The sequence below is a fragment of the Heterodontus francisci genome, chromosome 29 (genome assembly GCF_036365525.1).
Source record: "Heterodontus francisci isolate sHetFra1 chromosome 29, sHetFra1.hap1, whole genome shotgun sequence".
In the NCBI taxonomy this organism is placed as follows: Eukaryota; Metazoa; Chordata; class Chondrichthyes; order Heterodontiformes; family Heterodontidae; genus Heterodontus; species Heterodontus francisci.
In genome coordinates this window covers 31,750,700-31,775,352 of record NC_090399.1, presented here as the reverse complement: position 1 = coordinate 31,775,352, position 24,653 = coordinate 31,750,700, and the positions used below count along the sequence as shown (strand labels likewise).

At 44.0% G+C, this 24,653-nt stretch overlaps 1 protein-coding gene across 2 annotated transcripts in view; it reads right to left on the bottom strand.

Annotated features, from left to right (window-relative positions):
- The window catches only part of LOC137346241 (complement C3-like), a 72,718-nt gene that overhangs the window by 3,189 nt on the left and 44,876 nt on the right, over positions 1–24,653 (bottom strand). Inside the window, exons 16-21 of one of the 2 annotated variants that reach the window (XM_068009686.1) lie at positions 20,904–20,985; positions 18,852–18,919; positions 11,728–11,775; positions 10,101–10,182; positions 9,694–9,761; positions 4,551–4,670 (exon numbers count right to left, since the gene is read on the bottom strand). In XM_068009686.1, coding sequence (XP_067865787.1) covers positions 4,551–4,670; positions 9,694–9,761; positions 10,101–10,182; positions 11,728–11,775; positions 18,852–18,919; positions 20,904–20,985 — 468 coding nt within the window. Of the gene's footprint in view, positions 1–4,550; positions 4,671–9,693; positions 9,762–10,100; positions 10,183–11,715; positions 11,776–18,851; positions 18,920–20,903; positions 20,986–24,653 lie in introns of both variants that reach the window. The other variant, XM_068009684.1, reaches the window with a different exon arrangement.

Genomic DNA, 24,653 nt, shown 5'->3' with positions numbered 1-24,653 from the left:
AAATAAGGAGGCCAAGAGACCAATATTGTACACAGTATTCTAGGTGCAATCTCACCAATGCCCAGTACAGTTGTAGCCAGACTTCCCTACTTTTACACTCCATCTCCTTCGCAATAAATGCCAACATTCCTTCTGCCTTCCTAATTACTTGCTGTACCTGCATGCTAACTTTTTATGATTCATGTATGAGGGCACCCAACTCCCTCTGTACTGCAGAGTTCTGCAGTCTTTCTCAATTTAAATAATATTCTGTTTTCCTATTCTTACTACCAAAGTGCGCAACCTCACATTTTCCCACATTATACTCCATCTGCCAAATCTTTGCCCATTCATTTCACCTATCTGTATCCTTTTGCAGACTCTTTGAGCTGGAATTTACCAAGTGTTATGATCCTGTAGTTTTTTTGGAGGGGGGGAAATATGTGGTGTCTCTTTAAGACAGCAAAAGATCCGTTTTAAGAACAAGCAGGCCTCAGGAGTTACCGAGAAGGTGCACTCTCGTTGCCTTGGATACAGCCATTCAGAGACTGTGATTCAAAGGGTGCATTCTCGTTACCTTGGATACAGCCACGTGGATTGAACATCGAGAGATATATTTATTACAATTAAATTTTGACCTGGCTTATAGTGCAAACAGAATGTCTAACAGAGGACACAGACGGGCAGCTGCGTGTTAGCACCTGAAAGAAGAGATCTCAGCCGATTTCAACTGAAGGAAGAGAATTTAGGCTGTTTATTTATTATTCTCTCTCAAAATTCAAAAAAAAGTCAAGCCAAAACAAGGATCCCTGACAAATTAAACTGAAGGAAGGGAAGTTAGACTGTGACTATATTTTATCCCTCAAAAAAATTCTAAAGTCATATTGATTCATTTAAAACGTGTTTGCAAGTTGTTAATTGTTGAAATTCATCACTGGAGAACAAAGGCATCACTTACTGCTGGAATTAGACAATGCATTGTTCTACTATCGAAGAACCTTTTTCTCCCCATCGGACGGCTGTGAGGACTTCAAGCAACGTTGCACTTTTTCACCTCTGGCAGGAGCGTAAATTTGCAAGGACTCTGATTTTTTCTATTTTAAATGTTGTTTATATCTTAGTAGTGTTTAGGATTTTAGTTTTTCTAATTAAACAGTTAATTTGTTGATTTAAAGACATCTGGTTTGGTTAGCCTCATTCAGGGGTTAATAGATGGGTACAATTTAGCTGGGTCTTTAATTTGGAAAGTTTAAAAATGATATGGTAGGTGATCTGTGGATGGACGGGATTGAATTAACAGTGCATTTCTCCCACCACAATCAGAATCTATATATTATGATTGGGGGCTTTGACCGGAGCGGTCGGTCGCAACACAAGTCCTCAACGTCGGTCTCTGGGGCAGGGAGGAATGGGAAGTGGGCCAAAAAATGGGGCCGGCAGTGGTCTGCCATGGAGCTCGACATCGATCCTCCCAGAGACAGCAAGGCTCTGTGGCAGCCCCCCACCCCCCACTGCTAGGCAACGGGACCTGGATTTCAATATTTAAATTAATTACATGCATAAATTTAAATGGACTTACCTGCAATCCTGCGGGCCCACAGTGATCTTCGCCCCGGCTATTTAAATGAGCTGCCACATGAAAGATTGCGGCGGCTCTTTGGCGCGGGCCGCAATTTTTTGAGCTTGCTGCCAAGATCGGCGGTGGCCTCTTAAATTCCAGCCACACACGATTTCACACATGGTGGCTCATTTAAATAGCTGGGGCAGCCTGCCCCACCCCAATCATGTGGAAGGGTGGGCTGTCCATCCCGGGTATTGGTGTTAGCTCCCCACGCGTAGGCTCTGGTGCCATTTTTAAAGGGCAGCTAGTCCTGCCAGTCAATTTGAATTTTTAAAGAACACCCCCGCAAAATGGATTAAATACATTTCTAACGCCCCTTTGTGTCCTCCTAATAACTTGCTTTCCTACCTATCTTTGTATCATCAGCAAATTTGACTACAATACACTCAGCCCTTTCATGCAAGTCATTAATATAGATGGTAAATGGTTGAGGCCCCAGCACTACCCCTGTGGGACTCCACTAGTTGCAGTTTTCTAACCTGAAAATACCCCATTTATCCCGACTCTCTGTTTCCTGTTAGCTAGACAATCCTCTATCCATGCTAATATGTTATCCTCAACACCATGAGCTCTTATCTTGTGTAGTAACCTTTTATGTGTGGCACCTTATCGAATGCCTTTTGGAAATCCAAATACACTACATCTCCTGGTTCCCCTTTATCCACCCTACTTATTGCATCCTCAAAGAACTTTAATAAATTTGTTAAACATGATTTCCCTTTCATAAAACCATGTTGGCTCTGCCTGATTGTATTATGATTTTCTAAATGTCCTGCTACTACCTGCTTAATAATAGATGTGTTAGTGAGTGTGTGTATGAATATGTATGTGTGTGAGTGTGCGTGCGTGCGTGTATATGAATGTGTATATGAGTGTGTGTGAGAGAGTGTGTGTGTTTGAGTGAGCACACGTGTCTGTATATATGTGAGTGAGCATGTGTGAATGTATGCATGTGTGTATGTGTGTGAGTGAGTGAGTGTATGAATGTGTATGGGTGCGTGTGAGTGTGTGTATATGAGTGTGTGCGCACGAGTGTGTGTGAGAGTGCGTGTGTGTCTGCGTGTCTGAGTGAGTGCGGGTTTGTGTGTATGTATGTGGGCGAGCATATGTGAGTGTATGACTGTGTATGTATTTGCTTGTGAGTGAGTTTGAGTGGCACTCTGCATGTTTGTGAGTGTGTGTGTGTGAGCGTATGTGTGAGTAAGTATGTGTATGTGAGCATGTGTGTGTATATGAGTATGTTTGTGTGTGTGTGTGTGTGTGTGTTTGAGAGTATGTTTGAGAGTTTGTGTATGTGAGTGTGCATGTGTGCATTTGTGTGTTTGTTTTGTGTATGGCCTTTTGTGTGAATATGGAGAAAGAAATGATACCCTTTTATTGAAATATAAATTATTCACAGTCTACATCTTTCCACCAAAGTGGTAATACACACATGTCACCGCGGGCACTTCCAGTAAAATTCTTCACATTCGCAAAGACAAGTAATCTGTAATGGTCGATAAAGGACACCATACACACTAATCTCCACAATGCAGTCTGATTAACTCAAGTAATCTTGATTAAAGAAATGAACTAAGCGGCAGGAAACATTTCTTTCAATGCTCCATGCTCCGAGGGGAGATTAATGTATAGATTTATACATAATATTATAACATACATGATCACTACAGTATATTTCTTTTCTAACATCATACTCCCTGGCCATTGCCTGAGGCTGAACCAGATGTTCACAAACATAGCGCCCTATTTGACCTTGCACTGATCTTTGGATCCTGTATCCTCCACAGTGCCAAGACCGCCCATTTCCACCTCTGTAACATTGCCTGACCTCCCCCCCCCAACCCTTAGTCTCAGCTCATCTGCTGCTGAAACCCTCAGCCATGCCTTTCTTATCTCTAGATTTGACTATTCCAACGCACTCCTGGCCGGTCTCCCATATTCTACGCTCTATAAACTTGAGGTAATCCAAAGCTCTGCTGCCCATGTTTTAACTTGCACCAAGTCCTGTTTATCTATCACCCCTGTGCTCACTGGCCTACATTGGCTCCCGGTCAAGCACGTCTTGATTTTAAAATTCTCATCCTTGATTTCGAATTCCTCCATGGCCTCAACCCATCTCTATGTCTGTAATCTCCTCCAAACCTACAACCCTCCAAGAACTCTGCATTCGTCCAGTTCTGGTCTCTTAAGATCATAAGGAATAGGAGCAGGAGTAGGACATGCAACAAGATCATGCCTGAACTGATTGTGGCCTTAACTCCACTTTCCTACTGGCCCCATAACCCTTGGCTCCCTTGTAGATAAAAATCTGCCCAACTCAGCCTGGAATATATTCAGTGACACAGCCTCCACTGCTCACTCAGGAAGAGAATTCCAAAAGATTCTGAGAGATGAAATTCCTCCTCAACTCCATCTTAAATGGAAGACCCCTTATTTTTGAACTGTGCCCCCTAGTTCTAGATTCCCCCACAAAAGGAGACATCCTGTCAGCAGCAACCCTGTCAAAGCCATCCCTTTCCTCATAAGACAACCCCTTCATCCCAGGAATTAGCCAAGTGAACCTTCTCTGAACCTCTTCCAATGCAGGTATGTCCCTCCTTAAATAAGGAGACCAAAACTGTACACAGTACTCTAGGTGCAGTCTCATCAATGCCCTGTGCAGTTGTGAATCCTTCACTGTTGGCTGCCATGCCTTCAGCTGCCTGAGCCTTAAGCTTTGAAATTCCCTAAACCTCTCCGATTCTCCACTTCTCTCTCCTCCTTTAAGACGCTCCTTAAAACCTACCTCTTTGAGCAAGCTTTCAGTCACCGTGCCCTAATATTTTCTTATGTGGCCCAGTGTCAAATTTTCTTTGATAACGCTCCTGTGAAGTGCCTTGAGGATGTCTTACTACATTAATGGTGCCTTATAAATGCAAGTTGTTGTTGTATCGGTTTAGAACTTGCCAACCTAATTGGTCGTCTCCATGGAGATGTGCTTCGCTTTCCATCGTCTGCACGGTTATTGAAATCACGGGCTGGGAATGACCTCCATCCAATCTAATCAGCATACGTTGCGCAAGACATAGTCCTTATAAAATGGAAAAAAGCAAGTGCATTTACAAGGTAATGGTGCTGACATTGATTGAATTGTAATTAAGAACTGGAACAGTGCTGCTATAATTTTATCCAATATATAATTAAAATAATGTAACGTTGAATGTAATGTTGTAAAACATTGTTTTATAAATGTGTTAATGCAGTCGTATAACAGAGCACACATACCACCAAAGTTCACTAAAATTGGAGCTGTGGTATATTTAGAGACATTATTGAGCTGAATCCAATGTGACTGTGACAAAGGTAAACTTTCCCTCCTCGTCCTTCTTGACCTGTCTGCAGCCTTTGACGTGGTTGACCACACCATCCTCCTCCAATGTCTCTGCACTGTCGTCCAGCTGGGTGGGACTGCTCTCACCTGGTTCCATGCTTATCTATCTAATCGTAGCCAGAGAATCACTTGCAATGGCTTCTCTTTCTGCTCTCACACTGCTACCTCTGGCGTCCCCCAAGGATCTATCCTTGGTCCCCTCCTATTTCTCATCTACATGCTGCCCCTCAGTCACATCATCTGAAAACACACTGTTAATTTTCACATGTATGCTGAAGACACTCAGCTGTACCTCACCACCACCTCTCTCTCGACTCCTCCACTGTTGCTAAATTATCAGACTGCTTATCTGACATCCACTACTGGATGAGCAGAAATTTCTTCCAACTAAATATTGGGAAGACTGAAACCATAATTTTCGGTCCTTGCTCCAAACTCCACTTCCCAGCTACCGACTCCAATTTTTACCCAAAAATATACTTTATTTATAAAATTTGTAAAAAGAATTACAAAACAATTCAAATTGGACCTTTCATATAGTTCCATAAAGATCAGTTTATTTCAATACAGTATATGTGGTGCCTTGCTGCACTTGCCATTTCAGGTTTTATGAACAATGCACATTTGCATTACTTATTGAAAACATTCTCTGGTACATACAGCCCGAGGGGTTTTACACGTGTTCCAGCCCCTCAGTATACAATGATGGGAGGGCCTTACAAAGTGACCTTTCTCCATTAAGCCTTTGTGGTGGCTGCCCCAAACTTTAGTGTGTCCCTCAGCACGTAAAGGACCTTGGAATGTGCCAGTCTGCAACACTAGGTCGTCGACAGCTCTTTGCACTGAAGATCAACAAGTTCCAGGCAGACCAAAGAGTGACTTTCACCAAGTTGATGGTCCTCCAGCAGCAGTTGGTGTTTATCTCAGTGTGCGTTCCTGGGAACAGCCCATAAAGCACTGAGTCTGCCTTACATAGCTGCTCAGGAAGAACCTCAACAAAAAACATTGCAGCTCTTTCCACACCTGCTTTGTGAAGGCACATTCCAGAAGGAGGTGTACGACAGTCTCTTCCCCACCGCAGCCACCTCGAGGGCAGCGAGTGGAGGCGGTGAGACTCCAGACGTGCAGGAAGGATCTGACGGGGAGGGCCCTTCTCACCACCAGCCAAGCTATGACTCCATTCCTCTCCCTGGAAACAGTCTGAAATTAAGACAGTCTGCTCGCAACCTTGGTGTCACATTTAACCCGAGATGGGCGGCACAGTGGCGCAGTGGTTAGCACCGCAGCCTCACAGCTCCAGCAACCCGGGTTCAGTTCTGGGTACTGCCTGTGCGGAGTTTGCAAGTTCTCCCTGTGACCGCGTGGGTTTCCGCCGGGTGCTCCGGTTTCTTCCCACCGCCAAAGACTTGCAGGTTGAGAGGTAAATTGGCCATTATAAATTGCCCCTAGTGTAGGTAGGTGGTAGGAGAATGGTGGGGATGTGGTAGAGAATATGGGGTTAATGTAGGATTAGTATAAATGGGTGATTGTTGGCCGGCACAGACTCGGTGGGCCGAAGGGCCTGTTTCAGTGCTGTATCTCTAAATGAACTTCAAACCTCATATTCATGCCATCACTTAGACTACCTATTTCCACCTCTGTAACATCACCCGACTTCGCCCCTGTCGCAGCTCATCTATTGCTGAAACCCTCCTTCATGCCTTCATTATCTCTCGACTTGACTATTCCAATGCACTCCTGGCTGGTCTCGCACATTCTACTCTCTGTAAACTTGAGGTCATCCAAAACTCTGCTGCCCATGTCTTAACTCGCACTAAGTCCCATTCAGCCATCACCCCTATGCTCGCTGATCTACGTTGGCTCCCGGTCAAGCAACATTTTGATTTTAAAATTGTCATCCTTGTGTTCAAATCCCTCCATGGTTTCGCCCCTCCCCATCTCTAATATCCTACAGCCTGTCATGAATAGATGGGAACCAACTGTAAATTGTGTTTCGTGCATTTGAGTATGAATGTCAACTGCCATTTTATACATCATGTTTAAGTTTTTACTTCTCTGTTCCAATTGTTAAAATGGTGCAGAGGTCAGGTGGGACAGCAACTTGAAGGGGTCCAAATCACAGGACCCATGAGCCACGCAATTCAGCCTGCCTGAATTTGAAACTATAGCAGTTGAGGGTATGGCCTATTCTGAAGCAGAGCTACCTTCAAGCGGCATATACTTCTCCCTGAGACCTCCCTGCAAAAGGCCAAGGCTGCCTGGAGCTGCTCTCCACACTTCTCTTTAAGGCACAGTCTGCAAGAAGCAGAACTACCTTCAAGCTGCATTGACTTCTCTCTAAGGCCTTTTCAACAAGAAAATTGAAAAGAAACCACACTTCAAAAAATTCAGCAAGAGCAGTCGAAAAGAAGACAAGCTGCAAAAACAGCAACAAAGGGCTGAATTTAACGCTGCCCCAGCGGGTCAGATTGTGGCGTGGGGGCAGTGTAAAATTGAGCGGGAGACTCCGGGAGGCCTACCCATCCCGCTTCTGCCTCCAGTCAAGTTTACGGCATCGGGCAGGGGGTGGGAAACGGCCCACCCACCCGAGGCCAATCAAGGCCCTTAAGTGGCCACTTAACGGCCACTTAAGGGCCCTTGCCCGCCTCCACAGGTATTTTACCCATGGCAAGTGGGCGTGCTGGGGACGTGAAAGACCACCCAGCAATAGCTGCTGGCCTTTCCTTGCCCCGGTGGGGGGGGGGGGGGGCATGGCAATCAGGCATAGGGTGCCCGATTGAGGGCCGCCCCTGCCTCCCAACCCACCCCCGGGTCAAGACGCCCCTTCCATCCAAATGACCACTCCAGCCTCACCAAGGAAGGACCGATCCCCCGGGTGAGGTATGCCCCTACTTACCTTCCCTCCTGGATTCATGGCTTCAGCTGGGCTGCAGTCCTAGCAGTGGCCACCACTCCCGGTGGCACTGCTGGGACTAAGAGCTGCCAGCCCGCTGATTGGCCGGCAGCTCACTGAGGCGGGACCTCCTCCCTCAATTGGTGGAAGTCCCACCTTGGGACAATTAAAGCCGGGGGGACCAGTAAAATGCGGGACAGATCCCCTTTCACATCGGTGGCGAATTCCCGTCCGCCGAAGGTAAAATACAGCTCAAAGTCTGATTTCTACCAGTTTCCTCTCCGTCTAAAAGAAGGTGACTTCAGCAATTTAGCTGCCTTCATTTATATCCGAGAGTGCCAGAAGAAGAAGAAATTGTAAGAGAAGAGGTATTCTCAGCGACTCCTTCCCCTACCCTACATTTCCAATCAGTGATCTCCATGTTTGGACTTTTTTTGATATTTTAAAAGGACTCGAGTTTTGACAGAAAGTAGCTAGTAGTTAAGATAATTTTCTATTTAGTAAATGTAGTAAATGTAGTAAATTTAGCCTTTTTTATGCCTTTAACCTTTCCTTGTATATTTGTACACACGCGTTGCGAAGTTAATCTACTCATCGAGTTTAAGAGTGTGTGTTCATAAACCCTACTTCTTTGTTTTAACTTCAACCACCGTTATTACTGTCATTTACTATTCAGGGTTTAAGGGAGGGAAAAATTCAATCACTAATCTATTTATGGACAGGTGGTTGGAAAAACAGAGAAATTTGTTCAGAGAAAAAAAAGATTAACTAGCAGTTCATAAAAAGCCCCACAACCCTCCAAGATATCTGCACTCCTCTAATTCTGGCCTCTTGAACATCCCCGATTTTAAAATCTCCATCATTGGAGGCTGTGCCTTTAGTTGCCTAGGCCCCAAGCTCTGGAATACCCTCTCTCCACCTCTCTGACTCTCCACCTCACTTTCCTCCTTTACAACACTCCTTAAAACCTCTTTGACCAAGCTTTTGGTCATCTGACTTAACATCTCCTTTTGTGGCTCGGTGTCATACTTCGTTTTATAATGCTCTTGTAAAACGCCTTGGGACGTTTTATTATGTTAAAGGTGCTCTATAAATATAAGTTGTTGTTGTGTAGAGATGTGGAGCATAAACACCGGCATGGACCTGTGGAACAATTGGCCTGTTCCTGTGCTGTAAATACTTTGAATTTCTGCAGACATCTTACCAATCGGTCACCGAAAGCTCAATGGATGAGCCCCAAATGCTGCAGAGAAACAGCAAAGGCAACATTACTGCCATTTAATCAGGTTTCTGCAATTTTCTACCATACAAGCAGTGAAGGCATTTGAATTTTTCGCTTTATCACCACGTGGAAAATGGGTGACAGCAAATAGGCCGCCCATTATACAACCTGTCCGATTTTCCAAGGATCAAAAATCGGGCAATGTATAAAACGAGCTGTGGATTGGCTAATGGACTGTTTTACATCGGGCGGTAAAAATGAAAATTCATCCCAACGGTCAGGAGAACCTCGGCACACAAGCTCACACTGACGCAGATCATGAGAAAGTGTTATTATTTTCCACTGGGCAGGGGAATTCTCCTCATGAAAACGCACATTATAATTGAAATCAAAACAGAAAGTGCCGGAAATACTCAGCAGGTCTGGCAGCATCTGTGGAGCGAGAAACAGACTTTTGAGTCATATTCGACACAAAACATTAACTCTGTTTCTCTCTGCACAAATGCTGCCAGACCTGCTGAGTATTTCCAGCGCTTTCTGTTTTTATTTCAGATTTCCAGCATCCACAGCATTTTGCTTTTATTCCCATTATAATTGAGTTTGCTCACCATTTTCCGCAGACATACTGAGAGCCTGAATCTCCCAGGAGCTGGGAGGATGAATATTAGATATTAGCCTGCAAGACAAGGGGAAAATATTTAATTGATTACATATTCCCTATCTCGGCTTTTCAGTTTAATATTTTATGTAGCAGATCAAATCTAGAGAAACAGCTGCTTAGGCCTGAAACTCTGTAATTCCTACATTAAAGGCACTATATAAATGCAAGTTGTTTTTGTTGTTCCCTCTACATATAGCCATACATGATAGATTATTGGACCAACTAAAATTTCCCCAGAAAATTACAATTTCAGAACTGTAGAAAAGTTCTTACTCTCATAAAATGCCAATCAGCTCAACCTCTCGAATATTTACAGTATAATTAAAATATGAGGACAGCGTGGGTCTGCTGTACCTGAAGGTTTCATTTCCTGGAACGACATCCACCTTCCACATTGAGCTGCCATTAAACGTAGGACTTATCGGGTGACCATGAACTAAACAGCAGAGAGGGACATGAGAAATAATGAAAAAAAATCAATGAGGTAGAATGGCCGCACGGGATCTTCCGACTTTGGGTTTTACTGGGACCCAAATGGCATTTCATTCTGTTTTCTATCGTTACTCCCGGATTTCCACAGATCTTCTGCTCAAGATCTGGAATGCACTGCCTGCAAGGGTGTTGGAAGCAGATTCAACACCAGATTTAAAATCACTGAAAATTACTTTTAAAAAAAACCTATACTGATCTATTGACTACTTCCATTGCTTTAAACTAATCGCTTTCTCAGTAACGTGAACATATTCTGATACAAAGATGTGTCTGCTGGCACCTGTGCATCTTAGAAAGTTATCACAATTTGAGGAGCCCTCTCGAATCAACGCAGTGGGCAGAAATTCACAATATTGACCTGGGAGCATGGCCAGTTTGTGGGCGGGGCCTAACCCGATCGAATTGAATCTTGAACCAGTACAAAATATTGCAGAGAGTAAGTGTGTGTGGGCACAACTCGCTTAACATTTTAAATGCCCCAATCTTTTTTTGCCGGTTCAGTCGATTCCACCTGGTTGGGAACATAGCAAATAGGAGCAGGAGTAGGCCATTCAGCCCCTCGAGCTTGCTCCAGCGTTCATCTGGATCACGGCTGATCTTCTACCAAAACGCCATTTTCCCGCACTATCCCCACATCCCTTGATGCCTTGTATATCTAGAAATCTATCGATCTCTGTCTTGGACATTGTTTGCACTGATGTTATTGATGTAAAGGCTTGGAAACACTGCCCTACTGTCTTACAATGCTGCGCAAATTTTCAGCCTTTTCACCTGGGTGTTAAGTAGCTATAAAAGTAAAGTCTAGCAGCGACGTTCGCACGTTCGACTTATGGATCATGATGATTTTCCTTCCAGCCATTTCAGTGGAAGAATAGGCTGCTTCAATTGTAAGCTTGCTGTCCTCCCAGTGAAGATTTCCTTTCTGTGTTCTGCTCAGGCAATGACAAGGGCGGAGGCAGTAAAGGCAGATAGTCTATTAAGCGCCAGATCTTCTTGATGCATCTGGATTTGCCTTCAGCCCTCTGGGCACACACACAGGGGTATATATATGGGAATCCACACCTCTTGACTTTCTGACCAGAAAAATGAATGGTTGGAAAATTGTGGGCAGGAAATGTGGTATTGCCGGTCGTCTAATAAAGCCGAAATCTGGACTGTCCTTAGTTTAAGAAAAGGTGCTGCATTTGCTCAGTAGAATTCTCTAGTGGGGTAAAACTGACCTTTCTGACAGTAGGATCCTAATCTACGAACATGGCCTAGGAAACTTCTTTATCCACAGTTGTCACGTGTAAGTATGTTAATATGGTAAAATGCAATGTAATATTAATGTTGCATGTCAGAGGCTACCTTTCCCATTATATAATGCCAGTCAGTACACAAACAAACAAATGCTCAATCCATATTAACAGAGACACATCACAGCAAAAAATTTGCAAGAACTTGCTTTCCAAGGACTTGACAAAAGAATTATTCATACCATGAGCTGTACCTGTTGCCTGTTCCATCTGTCTGATAGTGACTGTCCTTTTTTCACTGCCTGGAAATAATTAGAAACATATAACATCATTTAAGTTTAAGTCTGAGGATTGGGAGTGTTTTAGAAACCAGCAAACGGCCACCAAAAAGTTGATAAAAAGGGAAAAATAGAATGAGAGTAAACTAGCCAGCAATATAAAAACAGATTGCAAGAGCTTTTATAAGTACATAAAAAGGAAGAGAATAGCTAAACTAGACGTTGGTCCCTTAGAGGCAGAAACAGAAGAAATCATCATGGGGAATAAGGAAATGGCAGAGGCATTGAACAAATATTTTGTGTCTGTCTTCATAGTAGAAGATATGAGTTCCATACCAGAAATAGACAGTAAACCTAGGGGCTAAGAAGAGTGAGGAAATTAAGCATGTTGATATCAGCTGAGAAAAAGTATTGGAGAAACCTGAGGGTCTAAAATCTGACAAGTTCCTGGGACCAGATGGCCGACATCCTAGGGTTCTAAAAGAGATAGCTCCAGAGATAGTGGATGCACTGGCTAAGATTTTCCAGAATTCCTTAGATTCAGGAATGGTCCTCTCAGATTAGAAGTTGGCAAATGTTATGCAGCTTTTCAAGAAAGGAGGGAGAGAGAAAATAGGGAAGTACAGGCCAGTTAGCCGAACATCAATCATTGGGAAGACGCTGGAAACTATTATTAAAGAAGTTTAACATTGCACTTGGAAAAGCATAGTCTGATTAGAACAAGTCAGCATGATTTTGTTAAAGGGAGATCCTGTTTGACAAATTTATTAGAGATTTTTGAGGATGTAACTAGTAGAGTAGATAAAGGGGAACCAGTAGATGTAGTATACCTGGATTTTCAAAAGGCATTTGATAAGGTGCCACATAAAAGATTAATAGGCAAGATAAGGGCTCATGGTGTTGGGGGCAATATATTAGCGTGGATAGAGGATTGATTAACAGACAGGAAGCAGAGAGTGGGCATAAATTGGGCATTTTCATGTTGGCAAGCAGTGAATAGTGGGGTGCCGCAATGATCAGTGCTGGGGCCTCAGCTATTGACACTATATGTTAATGACTTGGATGAAGAGACAGAGAATAATCTAAGTTTGCTGATGATACAAAGCTTGGTGGAAAGGTAAGCTGCAGGGAGGATGGAGAGAGGCTGCATAGAGATAGAGACAGGTTAAGTGAATAGGTAACAAGATGGCAAATGGAGTATAATATAGGGAAGTGTGAAGTTGTTCACTCTGGTCGTGGAAATAGAAAAGCAGAATATTTTTTAAAACGTGTGAAACTGGTAAGTATTGATATTCAGAGAGAATCGGGGTACTCGTACAAGAAACGCACAAAGTTAACATACAGGTGCAGCAGGCTATTAGGAAGGTAAATGGCATGTTTGCCTTTATTGCAAGGGGATTGGAGTACACAGATAAAGAAGTCTTACTAAAATTGTGCAGGGCTTTGGTGAGACCTCACCTGAAATACTGTGCGCAGTTTTGGTCTCCACATTTAAGAAAGGATATACTTGCACTGAAAGCAGTGCAGCGAAGATTTACCAGATTGGTCCCTAGGATGCAGGGGTTGTCAAATGGTGAGAAGCTGAGTAAATTGGGCCTATATTCTCTGGAGTTTAGAAGAATGAGAGGCAATCTAATTGAGATATACAAGAACCCCCTTCCTAACAGCACTGTGGGTGTACCTACCTCACATGAACTTCAGCGGTTCAAGAAGGCAGCTCACCACCTCCTTCTCAAGGGCAATTAGGGATGGGCAATAAATGCTGGTCTAGCCAGCGACGCCCACATCCCATGAATGAATAAAAAAAAATTTCTGAAAGGCCTTGATAAGGTAGAAGCTGAGAGATTGTTCCCACTGGTCAGGGAATCTAGAACATGGGGACAGAGTCTCAGGATAAGGGTCAATCATTCAGGACTGAGAGAGGAGTAATGACTACACTCAAAGCGTTGTGAATCTTTAGAATTCTCTACCTCAGACAGTTGTGGGTGCTCCATTATTGAATATATTTAAGGTTAGGATAGATAGAATTTTGGTCTCACAGGGAATCAAGGGATATGGGGAGTGGGCAGGAAAGTGGAATTGAAGCCCAAGATCAGCCATGATCGTGTAGAATGGCAGAGCAGGCTCAATGGGTCTGGGGAGGTGGTGGCGTAGTGATATTGTCACTGGTCTAGTAACCCAGAGACCCAGGGTATTGCTTTGGGGATATGGTTTCAAATCCCACCACAGCAGAAGGTGGAATTTTAATTCAATTAATAAATCTGGAATTAAAAAGCTGGTCTAGTGATGGCCATGAAACCATTGTCGATTGTTGTAAAAACCCATCTGATTCACTAATGCCCTTTAGGGAAGGAAATCTGCTGTCCTTACCTGGTCTGGCCTACATGTGACTCCAGACCCACAGCAATGTGGTTGACTCTTACATGCCCTCTGAAATAGCTTAGCAAGCCACTCAGTTGTATCTATCCGCTATCACTGTGGGTGTACCTACCCCACATGGACTGCAGCAGTTCAAGAAGGCAGCTCACCACCACATTCTCAAGGGCAATTAGGGATCAGCAATAAATGCTGGACTGGCCAGTGATGCCCACATCCCATGAATGAATTTTAAAAAAAGGTCTACTTCTGCTCCTATTTCTTGCATTCTTGTGTAATTATCCTTGCCGTTAGCTCATGGAGAGTTGATGACAACTGACACAGTGGTCTCCCTGTGTGTGGTAGTTCATCGAGAAGTTGCCAGCTAATGTCACCAGGAAGACAACTGAACGTCCAAAAGCAGCTTCCCAGTTTAAAAAGCATGAGAGCATCAAACAGTAGGGCAGCACAGTGGCGCAGTGGCTAGCACTGCAGCTCTCACAGCTCCAGGGACCTGGGTTCAATTCTGGGTACTGCCTGTGCGGAGTTTGCAAGTTCTCCCTGTGACCACGTGGGTTTTCGCCGGGTGCTCCGGTTTCCTCCCACAGCCAAAGACTTGCAGGTGATAAATAAATTGACCATTGTAAATTGCCCCTAGTGTAGGTAGGTGGTAGGGAATATGGGATTACTGTAAGGTTAGTATAAATGGGTGGTTGATGGTCAGCACAGACTCGGTGGGCCGAAGGTCCTGTTTCAGTGCTGTATCTCTAAAATAAAAAAAAAATTTTAAATAAAAAATAAAAAGGTCCCTTTCAGGAACAACCAACCAGAATAATCGATCCAGCACTCTGCATTTAACAACTCAACATTGAAGGTCCAACTAGAGTGAAGTGTAAGATCTTGTCGAGGATACTTAGAATGCCAATACTCTATGTTCTTGTCCTCCCAAGAAACCCCGCTATCTAAACCCAATCCATACTGAATACAGATCCATGGATTCCACATGATAGCATGCTGATACCAAGCTGAATAGGGTACAGCCACATACATCTGAGCCGACATGATTACCGGAGGTGCAGAAACCCGCCGGCAGCCAGCTCACCGTTATCTATTTCAATCATAGAGGGGGAACTAACCTTCATGAATGTTTACAAGCCCCTGATGGAGACATGGACAACATCGCCCTACCAACCATCAACCACCCAGCCATCTGCATCGGCAATTTCAACAGCCACCACTACATGTAGACCAAGCGGACGAACAATTCGTAGACTGGGTGCTGGCCTCTGATATCCAGCACATCTACAATGCCAAACAGCCAGGCCCCTTTTTCCTCTGCTTGTTGGCAGAAGGATTACTCACCGGACCTCTGCTTCACGTCTGGTGATAGCAAAGGGCGGCTGCTCACCTTCTCCCAGAAGATCCTTAAGAACTTTCCACACTCACAACTCTGACCCAGCATCGTACATGCAGGGATTGAAGTACAAATAGTTGCCTCAGTCCCGAAAACAAAATGGAATTTTGGTAAGAATTCATGGCATACGTTTTTTTTTAGATTTTAGATTTAGAGATACAGCACTGAAACAGGCCCTTCGGCCCACCAAGTCTGTGCCAACCATTAACCACCCATTTATACTAATCCTACACTGATCCCATATTCCTACCACATCCCCACCTGTCCCTATATTCCCCTACCACCTACCTATACTAGGGGCAATTTATAATGGCCAATTTATCTATCAACCTGCAAGTCTTTTGGCTGTGGGAGGAAACAGGAACACCCGGAGGAAACCCACGCAGACACAGGGAGAACTTGCAAACTCCACACAGGCAGTACCCAGAATTGAACCCGGGTTGCTGGAGCCGTGAGGCTGCGGTGCTAACCACTGCGCCACTGTGCCGCCCACGTTCATGAGCATTGCCATAGAGCCATAGAGTTATACAGCACAGAAACAGGCCCTTCGGCCCATTGTGTCCGTGCCGGCCATCAAGCACCTATCTATTCTAATCCCATTTTCCAGCACTTGGCCCGTAGCCTTGTATGCTATGGCGTTTCAAGTGCTCATCTAAATACTTCTTAAATGTTGTGAGGGTTCCTGCCTCTGCCACCGCTTCAGGCAGTGTGTTCCAGATTCCAACCACCCTCTGGGTGAAAATTATTTTCCTCAAATCCCCTCTAAACCACCTACCCCTTGCCTTAAATCTATGCCCCCTGGTATTGACACCTCCGATAAGGGAAAAAGTTTCTTCCTATCTACCCTATCTATGCCCCTCATAATTTTGTATACCTCAATCAGGTCCCCCCTCAGCCTTTTCAGCTCGAAGGAAAACAACCCTAGCATATCCAGTCTCTCTTCATTGCTGAAATAATCCAGCCCAGGCAACATACTGGTGAACATCCTCCTCTGCACCTTCTCCAGTGCAATCACATCCTTCCTAATCCTGTGTACTACTGTACACAGTACTCCAGCTGTGGCCTAACTAGCATTTTATACAGCTCCATAATAACCTCCCTGCTCTTATATTCTATGCCTCGGCTAATAAAGGCAAGTGTCCCATTTGTCTTCCTAACCACCTTATCTCCTGTGCTGCTGCCTTCAGTGATCTATAGACAAGTACACCAAGGTCCCTCTGACCCTCTGTACTTCCTAGGGTCCTACCATCCATTGTATATTCCCTTGCCTTGTTAGTCCTCCCAAAATGCATCACCTCACACTTCTCAGGATTAAATTCCATTTGCCACAGCTCCGCCCATCTTACCAGCCCATCTATATCATCCTGTAATCTAAGGCTTTCCTCCTCACTATTTACGACACCACCAATTTTCGTGTCATCTGCGAACTTACTGATCATGCCTCCTATTTTCAAAACTAAATCATTAATGTACACTACAAACAGCAAGGGTCCCAGCACCGATTCCTGTGGTACACCACTGGTCACAGGCTTCCAATTGCAAAAACAACCCTTGACCATCACCCTCTGCCTCCTGCCACTAAGTCAATTTTGGATCCAATTTGCCAAATTGCCCTGGATCCCATGGGCTCTTACCTTTTTGACCAATCTCCCATCAGGGACCTTATCAAAAGCCTTACTGAAGTCCATGTAGACTACATCAAATGCTTGACCCTCATCTACACACCTAGTCACTTCCTCGAAAAATTCAATAATATTTGTTAGACATGTTGTCCCCCTGACAAAGCCATGCTGACCATCCCTGATTAATCTCTGCCTCTCCAAGTGGAGATTAATTCTGTCCCTCAGAATTTTTTCCAATAGTTTCCCTACCACTGACATTGGACTCACCGGCCTGTAATTACCTGGTTTAACCCTGCTACTCTTCTTGAATAATGGTACCACATTTGCTGTCCTCCAGTCCTCTGGCACCTCTCCTGTGGTCAGAGAGGATTTGAAAATTTGTGTCAGAACATTATCTGGAGGATATCACCATCCCCAAACAACTGCAACTACTTTGTTCAACAGCTGAAAATGGGGGCTGCCAGAAGTATCCAATGTAGCTACAGGAAAGAATATGTGTCAGGCTGGTCCCAAGAGAACAAGAGATTGCTGACACAGTTAATTGACACCCAGATATAGTAACAGCACGCCTGCATTCCCTCATCAAATGCAGATTAGCGTGATGGCAAGAAGCCACTGAAAAGCTGCATTTCCTACACTGAAGAAAGAACCCTGGACCTTGCTTCACCAGCTTGGCACTGCCACACTGCCTCAACCCAAGGTGCCAAAGGTAAGTGCAGATGCCCTGCAGCTGCCACCGAAGCAACTCAAAGGCAAAGGCTGCAACCAAAAACAAATACAGAGTGAAAAAGCTGCTTAAACTCTCTCTGTTAAAAAGCCATCTTTTCAAAGGCCTTCACTACTGGAGAGGTGAACACAGCACTGGCAACCACCAAGTCTGGGAAGGCTGCTGTGATTGATGGGATCTACCCAGAACCCCTCAAAGACACAGAGCCCAAATGAACGGATGTGGCTTGACAAACACCTCCAATATTCTTGATACTGGAATAATCCTGGAAGTCTGGTGCCATTCCAAAGTCATTGCCATCCGGAAGCCAGGAAAAACAACCCATGCCACTAAAAGCAACCGTCCCACCGCCCTTCTGTCCGCGGTTTACAAGGTAGTTGAATGGCTCATCCTTAACCGGATAAAACCAATTCTAGAAGCCGCCCTCCCAGATGAGCAGCCGGGCTTCAGGAAAGGAAGAAGCTGCTCTGACCAGATCCTTGCACTTCCAACCAACATCGAGGCAGGGTTCCAGAAGCAGCTGAAGACTGGAACTGCCTTCTTGGACTTGTCATCAGCATACAACAATGTCTGGCGCAAACGCTGGCTATTGAAGCTTTCAACAATCAGTCAATGGCGCTAATATCTAGTACATGAAGACTGAATGCAGGCATCCCTGCAATTTCATTGAAATTCTGCAAAGTTTTGCCAAACTTACAACAAACGCCGTTGAATTTTTAGTTTTACCACTGTGTAAAAATAAGGTGGCAGTGGGGTAGTCGTTTAAAGTTGGGCAATGTTTAAAATGGGCTGTGGATCCTATGCCCTGTTTTACGTCAGGTGGTGAAAATGAAAATTCAACCCAACAATTGGGAGGACCTCGGAACCTCGACTTTCTGAAGCTTTGTTCGCTGGAACACAGATAACGAGAAACTGTGATTATTTTCCACTGAACAGGACAAGTCACCTTACAGAAATGCCCATTGCAATTGAGTTTGCTCACCATCCTCTGCAGGCATGTTAAGAGCCTGATTATCCCAGGAGCTGATAGGTTGAATATCAGATATTAACCTGCAAAACAAGAGGTGATATATTATGTAGAAGATAAGAAATAGAGAAACAGAATGAACCTCAGTCATGTTGACGAGTGTTTTGATTTTGATATGATAAGGGTAAATATTCTGGGGTATCTCATGCTCATTGGAAGTTCTATGGAAATCTTGGAACGATGATATAAATGACATTTGCCTCATTATTCATGGGTTTCCATCTCTCTTCAGTCAAATTGAAGCGGTGGAACCAGAGGCCAACGGAAGAAATTGGCCCCTGAAATATCCTGACCTCTCCACAAGATGAGTATTCTCTAATCCAGATTATTGTTGTTGTTGGAGAACAGTCACCACAATCCCAGGACATCGGTGCAGGATATACTCAGGGCAGCCTCCATGGCTCACCCATCTCCAGCTGCCTCATTAATGATATTCCCTCTGCCATTAAAGGAAAGATTTGTAGGACTATAGGGAAAGAGCAGGAGGGTGTGGCTAATTGGATAGCTTTCAATGAGCCAGCACAAATACCACAGACTGAATGCCATCCTTCTGTACTATATAATTCTATGATTCGTAGTGTTAGGATTGGGGATATTTATTGACATTTCCACAGTATTTAGCTCCATTCGTGAAGCATCCAATGGCAGATAGCATTCAGACTTGGGCAAATTTGGGTAACATTCATGCCACACAAGTGCCAGGATATAACCATTTGGAACTAGAGGAAGCCTAGCCCTCTCCTCTTGAGAATCCTGATGGAATGTCAGGAATGTTTTCTACTGTTGTTTATTAGTGGCACATGACAGCGACTGGCAATAAAGCTGTAAAGAAATGGAAGATAAGAACTGAATGACTTCTAAACAAATAAGCAAGGTACAGCTCCATAACAAACATCGCTCTGGAAATTCTGCGGAGCTAGTTCTCACCTTCTACCATAACTTCGGTGGTAGATCAGCAGGACCCACCAGAAAATTGTTCTAGACAGATGATTTTAACCACATAGGCCATTTTTCCAATGATTCCACAGATCTCCTGCTGAAGTTATGACAATAGGAAAAAAAGAACTTGCCTTTCATGACCTCTGGATGTCCAAAAGTGCCTGACAGCTAATGAAGTACCTTTTGAAGTGTAGTCACTGTTGTAAGCTAGGAAGGATCCAGACAATCCTTCTGTAAGTTCAGGGCCATTGATTGAATCTTTGTCACAATGAAGGAGTAACATTGTAAACATAGGGTCCCATAATGTGGTCCAGATACAGCAATACATGGACAACTGTTCTTTGCCAATTGTGTGTGATATGGGCAACATCTCTGAAGAATGCAACAGTATATTTAACATCTACCTAAAAGGAAATCTCTTTATTTCAGTATCTGGCTGTAGACTTGAAACCATAGAGGCTAACTGGAACCCCCCCCCAAAAGTATGGAAAAGTCAAAGTTGAACTAGCTTCATTCTGGAATGTTGGAACTCCGAGTGGTGGGCTTTGCTTTCTATATTTTGGATAAATGGAATCCAATTTCAAAAATAAAAACAGATCATTCCAACCTAGGACATGCTTACTGTGCTCGTTGACCTACATTGGCTCCCAGTCTGGCAACACCTCAATTTTAAAATAGTTATCCTCATTTCCAAATCCCTCCATGGCCTCATCCCTCCCGATCTCTGTAATCTCCTCCAGCCACACAACCTTCCAGTATCTCTGCGCTCCTCCAATTCTGGCCTCTTGATCATCCCTGATTTTAATCGCTCCACCATTGGTGGCCGTGCTTTCATATGCCGATGCCCTATCCTCTGGAATTCCTGCATTAAATGCATTATATAAATGCAAGTTGGTCCCTGTACACTCAGCCACACATGATGGATTATTGAACCAACCAAATTTTCAAAAAACATTCACAATTTCAGGACTGAAGAAAGGTTCTTACTATCATAAAATGCCAATCATCTCCACCTCTTGAATATTTACAGACTAATTAAAATATGAGGATAGCGTGAGTCTGCTATACCTGAAGGGTTCATTTCCTGGAACGGGATCCACCTTCCGCGTTGAGCCACCATTAAATGTAGGACTTATCGGGTGACCATGAACTAAATGGCATACAGAAAAACAAGAAATAATTTTTAAAAATCAATGAGGTAGAACATTCGCATGGGTTCTTCCAATCTCTGTCCCTACTGGGACCCAAATGGTTTTTCACTCTTTCACATTGCTACTCCTGGGTTTCTGCCGATCTTCTGCTGAAGATCTGGAATGCACTGTCTGAAAGGGAAGCAGACTCAATAGCAAACTTCAAAGGGGAAATGGATAAATATTTGAAAAGGACAAGAAATGCAGGACTATAGGGAGAGAGCACGTTTGTGAGACTAATTGAATAATTCTTCCAAAGAGCTGGCACAGGCGCGATGGTTTGAATGGCTTCCTTCTGTGCTGTAAGATTCTAAGGGTGTGAAACTGGACATTGGTGGGGCTTCAAAACAGGCAGAATGGTATATGCTGATAATTGTAGGACTGCCTGACGTAGTATTGAGTGAATGGAACTGAATATTTGGCAGAGTGTATAACAAGTGACTGCTGTCATACCAACTGCTTCGTATCCCCTCCAATGTCCAATTTCAGCCCCTATGATTCTATGGTACATTTGAGTAGAGGCTTACTCACTGCCTTTTGCATTTTTATAGGTACCTCAGGACTTTTGGCATTCATTGTCACTTGAAAATGAGACATAATTGAGCAAAAAAGAACCAGCACCAGGAATTCAGCTTGTCTCTACAATCTCATGTCATGGCATCAGCAACATATTGGCACAAAACCGTGAAAAATGTTGCAAAATACATTATTTTATATATACATTCATGTGATTAGAGCATCGCAGGCAAGGTCAATATTTATTGCCCATCCCTAATTGAACTTGAGAAGGAGGTGGTGAGCCGCTTTCTTGAACCACTGCACTCAATGTGGTGTAGGTACAGTCACAGTGCTGTTAGGAAGGGAGTTCAAGGATTTTGACTCAGTGACAGAGGCTTTGGCAAGTCGGAAATGCGTTACTTGTTGCTGAATACCCAGTCTCTGACCTGCTCTTGTCGCCACAGTAATTATATAGCTGGTCCAGTTAAGTTTTTGGTCAATGGTAACCACCAGGATGTTGATGGTGGGGTATTCAGTGATGGTAATGCTGTTGAATGTCAAGGGGAGATGTTTAGATTCTGTTTTGTTGGAGATGGTCATTGTCTGGCACTTGTGTGGCACGAAAGTCACTTGCCACTTATCAGCCCATGCCTGCACGTTATTCAGGACTTGCTGCATACAGACATGAACTGCTTCAGTATCTGAGGAGTTATGAATGGAACTAAACACTGCAATCATCAGCAAACATCACTATTTCTGACCTTATGTTGGAGGGAAGGTCATTGATGAAGTAGATGAAGATGGTTGGGCCTAGGATCCTAGCCTGAGGAACTTCTGCAGCAATGTCTTGGGACTGAGATGATAGGCCTCCAACAACCACAACCATCTTCCTTTGTGCAAGGTATGACTCCAAACAGTGGAGACTTTTCCCACTGATTACCACTGACTTCAATTTTACTCAAGCTCCTTGATGCCATATTCGGCCGAATGCTGCCTTGATGTTAAGGGCAGTCTCTCTCACCACACCTTTTAATCCTTTGGATCAGTTGAGACACATATGGGCCATACAATATGAGACAGGAGTTTCCTTTCACTTGCTGTGTACTGAGCATACTCTGCTCCATCATAGCCCGATGTATGGCAGTACACAGCGGATCAATGTGTCCCATCAAACACTCACCGGGCATGGGTTAAATATAGAGTAAAGCTCCCTCTACATTGTCCCACCAAACACTCCCAGAGGAGGTACAGTATGGGTTAGATGCAGAATAAAGTTCCTTCAACTCTCTCTCTCTCTGCCTCCCTCTCCCTCTCTCTCTGAGACTGAGAGTGACAGAGGGAGAGAGGGTGAGCTATGGGGAGAATGAGATAGGCAAGCAGAGAAGGTGAGAGAGAATGGTACTGATGGGGGAAGAGAGAGGTTATTAGGGACAATGTAAGATATAATCTTAATTTGATGGAATTCATTCTTCCTTTGTACATGAGATAGGTATGGAATGCGAAAGCTTGGGAGAGAGAGAGAGAAAGAGAAATATAAAAATAGAGAGAGTAACATAGAAAGGGAGCGTTAGACATAGAAAGACAGTTCTAAGAGAGTCACCCTTGCTGGTAATTTCTCTCCATCTCTATATCTCTTCCCCTCTCTTTTCTTCCATTTCTCCCTCTTACTCTCCAGATCGGAGGAGACAGAAATAGAGACAGACAGGGTGACACAGCTAATGAGGGATAGGGAAAGGTATAGAAAGATACAGAGACAGAGGAGGAGAGAAGGAGGCATATGTAGATAGAACTTTGCTCTACATTTATTCTGTGCTGCACCTGTCCTGTGAATGTTGATAGCACATTGTAGAGTGAGCTTTACTCTGTGTATAACCCATGCTTAACCTGCCCTTGGAGTGCTTGATAGGATGCTATAGAGCTTTGCTCTGCATCTAATCTGTGCTCTATCTGCCATACGAATTTTGATGGCACAGTGTAAATGGAAAGATCTGGGACCATGTCGTCATGGGGGAGAGAATTATGGTGCTTCATAATTGACTATTTAGTAATATTGATGCCTCTGGGATTAAAGAGGCAGTGGCAGAATGAATAGTACACTAACTAAGAGGCAGAATGCAATGTAATTGTGAACGGTTTCGGAGGAGAGGTCATATAGAGTGGTGTTCCCCAGGGGTCAATATTTGGACAGGAGATGGAATTGTTGAATGGATGAGCAGGTTTCGGTTCATCGAATAAGGTGAGAATTTGATTGTGTCCCTTGCAGAAACACAGAATTGGTGCTGTGTACAGCAAAAGCCCTGAGAGAACGAAATGGTTTTCCAATGTCTGGCTAACTTAAAAATTTTGAGACAAATAAAAGAACAAGAGAAGGGAAGAATGTACAAAGCCTGAGACAGCCAGACAGCAGCATCATGTATGAGGGCAAATTTTCTTTCTGAATCAGTTTAAACTGAAGGCCTGAGCTCATTGAAAAAGCAGGAGTTCAAATCCCACATTGGCTGTTGGGAATTTGAATTCTGTTTTTCCTAAAAATAAACCATAAATCTGGAATGTAAAAAATCCCAAGATATAATGATTCAGTCCCAACTGCTAATGTACAGGCTGTACACACCATCCTTCTCCAAACCCTCATCCAGTTGGGTGGGACTGCTCTCACCTGGTTCCATTATTATCTATCTAATCATATTCAGACAATCACTTGCAATGGCTTCACTTGCAGCTCCCGCACTATTACCTCTGGTATCCACTAAGGATCTATCCTTGGCCCCTTCCTATTTCTCATCTACATGCTGCCCTCGGTGAACTCATCTGAAAACACATCACTTTTCACATGTATGCTGATGACACTGAGCTCTACCTCACCACCACTTCCCTCGACCCCTCCACTGTCTCTAAATTGTCACACTGGTTGTCAGACATCCAGCACTAGATAAGCAGAAATTCCCTCCAGTTAAATATTGGGTAGACCAAAACCATTGTCTTCGGTCCCCATGACAAATTACGTTCCCTAGCCACTGACTCCATCCCTCTCCCTGGCACCTGTCTGATTGAACCAGAGCATTTGCCACCTTGGTGTCACATTTGACCCTGAGATGAACTTCTAACCACCAGCCTGCACCATCAATAAGAC